Source organism: Cupressus sempervirens, chromosome 8 (assembly GCF_028749045.1).
Source record: "Cupressus sempervirens isolate cs-2001-9-10 chromosome 8, ASM2874904v1, whole genome shotgun sequence".
In the NCBI taxonomy this organism is placed as follows: Eukaryota; Viridiplantae; Streptophyta; class Pinopsida; order Cupressales; family Cupressaceae; genus Cupressus; species Cupressus sempervirens.
The window spans coordinates 71,731,410-71,736,237 of NC_143125.1; the positions used below are offsets into that span (position 1 = coordinate 71,731,410).

A 4,828-nucleotide genomic window follows, 5' to 3' on the forward strand; every position below is an offset into this window, starting at 1 on the left:
AAATTTGTTCTATGGTGTTTACGCATGTGTCCTTGTTAGACACACACACATACAAGCACTCTTTAGCGCTCTTATGTTGTATCCATGTCGTTATTATCTCATAGTCCCTTTCTAGTGTCGTTTTAGTCTATTACCATTATTTCCTTTATTATAATATAGTAATGATTACGAGTATATAATATTGATTATTATTATATAATAATGACCATTATTATATAACAATAATTTCTATTATATTATTTGGTCATTATTCATTTAGAATTTCGTTAGCATTTCTTAAGGTTGTTTATATATATAATAATTTTATGTAATAATAATTATCTTGCATATTTGTACATTTTCATCTATTGTTTTGTTATTATTTTGTTTCCAGCCTTCATATTCACCTTTCGGGTCACCCTCATTTGTTTTATTTTTTCTTTCACTTTGGTTTTTAATAGTAGATCTATCATTATTTTTGGTGGTTGTCTTCTCTCTTGTGGTTGGATGTATTTTTATCTTCTTTTTGGGGTCCCCTTCCCTCCTTGTCCCTATTGTTGAACCTCAAACTTTTCTTGATTGTGGTGCACCTAACCCCCCTTCCTTTCCCCACCTTTTATCCTTATTGGGTCTGCAATCTTTCTACTTTTTTCCTTCAGCTCTCTCATCCTGATGATGGATCACAGAGTGTGATCCGAAACGTTGATGCAAAAATTGTAACACAATCTACCCAGAAAACACAGCTAAGAATTCTAATGGATTGTGGAAAACTACTATCTACAATCATTGGTTATGTTCAATAATTTCTCCAATATTGAAAATAAAGAAATGCTAAAAGATTATTTTTACAAGATAAGATTTGGCAACTTCTCAAACATTCGAGTTCGCTATCTTTTGCATATCTTCTACAAAAGTGCTCAAATTTGTATGAGAAGTTCCTCCTTCCATCACTGCCTTCCTTGCTGCCTTCTTCAACTGCACAACATTTTCTCACAATTCCTTTCCAATAGAACCTTCCATTAGATTTTTTATAGTGCTTTCTACCACCTCTTTTGTTACCAATTTGAATTCATCTACATCAACACCCTCAAAATCTAGGCCAAAGTTCCATATATCTCTTGCAAATCGACAATCAAGAAATTGATCACCAAAATAAGGCCATCCAATGAGAGGAACTCCCATGCTAATTGCCTCAAGAGTAGAGTTCCACCCACTGTGTGTAAGAAATCCTCCTAGAGAAAGGTGAGAGAGCAACTACAAACATTAAAAAAAACTTATTTTAGATATGAATTATGAAATCTCGTATCTTAATGTCAATAACATACATATATAGCAAGCTAATTAGCATATGACTTAAATATCACGTACAAAGATTTGATTAAAAAATGTTAAATATTCAAAGTCAACTGACCTTTTTAAAGATTGAACGGCATGTAACATATTTTTGTACCAAAAGTAACAGGGGGCCTTACCTTGAGCTGATTGGTCCAACTAACGATGAGGGCCCGATCCCTGGTTCGATCCATGAAACCGTCCGGTAAATCTACGGACTTGCCTTCTGCTATATCTGATCTCAGTACCCACAAAATCGGGTACCCGCAAGCTTCCAGTCCGAGAGCCAGTTCATGCAATTGCTTTTCAGATTTTACAGCAATGCTACCAAAGGAAACATACAACACTGATTGCTTTGCTTGAGCATCTAACCATTGGAAGCAGGATTCATCCTCTTCCCACATGCTGTACACGGATTTCCTGCCTTCCAAGAAATTTGGAAGAAAGACAGGGCCTATTGCCAGAGCAGGGCAGCCATTAACGCTGAGACCCATTTGTGCTTCTTTACCTCCTTCAAGCTCCTCAAAAGTGTTGACCAGCACGTAGTCCGCTATGCTTTGGAAGCGAGACTCGTAAAGTGCGTGCTCGTAGATGATTTCAGAGATATATTTCTCGCGGAAGAAGGAGACAATGTCGGTTGGCCTGATTGGTGGGATTTTTCCGGGAAGGCACGTGATGACTTTCTCTTTTGATTTCAAGTCCTCCTCTGCAATAGCACTTTTCGTCATTTTAGCAGAATCAAGTGAAACAAGAAACAAAAAGGAAATAAACGATACAGACAAACAGAGCAAGAAACACGGTACATGACAAAAAGTAGAAGAAAAATACCTTTAACAGGGATATGACCCAGGGAAAGAAGAAAGTGAGCGTTTTTGTGAATAATGGAATATGCAGTACAAGTAGGCCAGAATATAACTCTAGGAACCCCAAGATTTTTACACACTTCTGCCGTGCAGGATAAATAGCTATCCGAAATAATGCAAGTGATTGACGGTACAACTTGAGATTCATCAGCTGCAGTTAACAGACTTTGTAAAGCAGGGCCCAATCTTTGCAGCGCACCCACAAGCTCTCCAACCTCGGTAGTTCGGCCATGATCAGGCGGCAAGCCGTCTGGAACAGTCAAAAACCGAAATTTGAAGCCCCTTTCTTGGATCTCACGGTCACGTGCGGCTGCATCTTTGGAAGATGCTTTTAAAAGCTGCTGATCTATCCATTCAGTGGTTACAAAAGTTATGAAGAATCCTCGCATGGCCAGCAGCTCCGCGAGGTTCATCATTGGATTCACATGGCCCTGTGTAGGAGCCGACACGATTACTGCGTGCACAGGAGCCACCATTTGTCCTTATCTAGTATACAATGGTTGAGCATAATTTTTGGTATGAGACCATAGCCTGATCGGTGTACAATCTGTACAATCTGTGGAGTATGAACCTCACATGTCTCTATCAAACTCTCAATAATTCATCTTCTGTCATGATTCAATAGTCATGTTTAATGACCAGTAGTTCACAACAACCTATCTTTCATAATTAGAATGAATGGAATATTTAGTATTCATTACATCTAGGTGATATTCACTAATACACCTGGAGGTCGTCCATTCCAATAATATTCCAGCTAAAACATGCTAACTACTGACTTTTATCTGAAGTGAAGTCCACTTTGTTTGCAACTACATTTGCGAAAACATCAAAGAATTTTTGTGCCTTATGAATCATTCAAGAAACATAGTAGTTAAGCGCACTTGAGCTGGAGTATCCCATGGAGTCCCCTCGCTTCACCTATGTTGCATCACCTAGATGTAATGAATAATTTTGTCATCAAATTTAGAACCATTGAAAACATGATTATTTCTCTTTCTTCATATATTTTTATTACTATGTCATAACTCATCTTTTAGACTTCTAGAATACTTAATCATGAAAATTATACTAATATATCTTATTCTAATATCCATTTTTTTCCTTTAAATCTTTTACTTACATATGTTACTTCTATTCTTGAATCTTAAATACAAATTAATTTACCTTAACAAAACTAGAACAATTATTTGTTATTCCAAAACAAAAAATTTCAAAATATTAAATAAAAATGTAAACTAAAAAAATTAATGGCAAAGGTTACTCATAAATTATACTTATTGATTAAAATGATTAAATAAAAGTCATACTAATCATATCAATTTCAAATATTGCTCATTACTTAAATAGAATTTGGATTTGACATTTTTTTTCCTTCAAAATTTTAATAAACAACTTTTTCTTTCTACAAATTAATATCTTTATCTTGTATCTAAAATTAAATTATTACAATAATTTTCAATTTGTTTTGTTATAAAACTCTATATGTAATGATGTATTTATATGCATTATCCACTAATGTTGTCCCACTTGTGGCTTGGGGATGGTCAATTTTTTTATGTCAACTGCACTACATCAACCCAAAATAATGTTTAGTTTGTATTCAATTATATATTTAACATTTAAACTATTTTATAGGTCATGGCACATCATCCACTTCAAGACTATATTATAGATATATAGAGTAGCATGTTTGAAATAAGTATTCCACTTTTGTCAAATGCCTCAAACTCATCCATCAACTACCAAGGGTTTCCATAAACAAAGATTGAGCATTATGCAAGCTCACTTAATCTTGTTTCTCAACTAAATGTTAAACAACTGAAAGTAATAAGTGGGCATACATTTGATGTTAAAGAATGTGAAGTTTTGGCTATATACTATATGCTTAAGAATTTTCATACCAATTATACTAAATGTGTTGGATTTTTTACTTAAATGAGGGAAATGAATGGCGATGAACATTATTATCAAGGCAATGCTTTAGTCATTCATCATGCATTCTAGGACTACTTCAACCACACTTAGCAATGTGTTATGGATTTAATATAATGTGCTTTACCCTATGCAAACTTGAAATAGATGGTGGACATTGCAAAACCGATGATATAGTTTTGTTATTCACTGTTACAGGATTTTTTTTGGGGCTGGTAGATGGCCATATTCCTCTTTGTAAACTTGATATGAAATCTATGTGTACTCAATCCATAAAGAATGTATATCGATTATTATAAACTCTTGGTAAAGAGTCTCATAAATATATGTTTTCCAAATATTTAAAAAAATATATCTACCCTATCAAATGTTGTCTCTATTTTTCTAAAAAAATATTATGCTAGTAGGGCATTCTAGACCAAGACATCATTACCTAAACAACCTAAATGACTATATCCTATCAATATAGATGAATATTGGCATGTTGTTGTTAATCTGCCTTTTTTGTACTAAACTGTAATTTTATATTATATTTTATTACATTTCTAAATTCACAAAATTAGAAACTAAATGTTACTCTTAATATTCAATAAGCTATAGTTTTTTCATATTACATTTACTACATTGAAATTATTTTATTGTTCTTTTTAAAATTATTTTGTTTAAGCTCATAAGTTCCTCATTATCATTTTTGTTAAATTATTAGCATATTTTACAAA

The 4,828-nt window shown here is 33.5% G+C and overlaps 1 protein-coding gene across 1 annotated transcript; it reads right to left on the reverse strand.

Annotated features, from left to right (window-relative positions):
* Positions 1–793: 793 nt before the first annotated feature.
* LOC149541671 (UDP-glycosyltransferase 85A1-like) lies at positions 794–2,717 on the reverse strand. The gene is made up of 3 exons (XM_089796099.1): positions 2,140–2,717; positions 1,452–2,017; positions 794–1,233 (listed from the first exon to the last, which is right to left on the reverse strand). The coding sequence occupies exons 1-3, from the start codon at positions 2,648–2,650 to the stop codon at positions 970–972; spliced, it is 1,341 nt and encodes a 446-aa protein (XP_089652225.1). The 5' UTR covers positions 2,651–2,717; the 3' UTR covers positions 794–969.
* Positions 2,718–4,828: the final 2,111 nt, after the last annotated feature.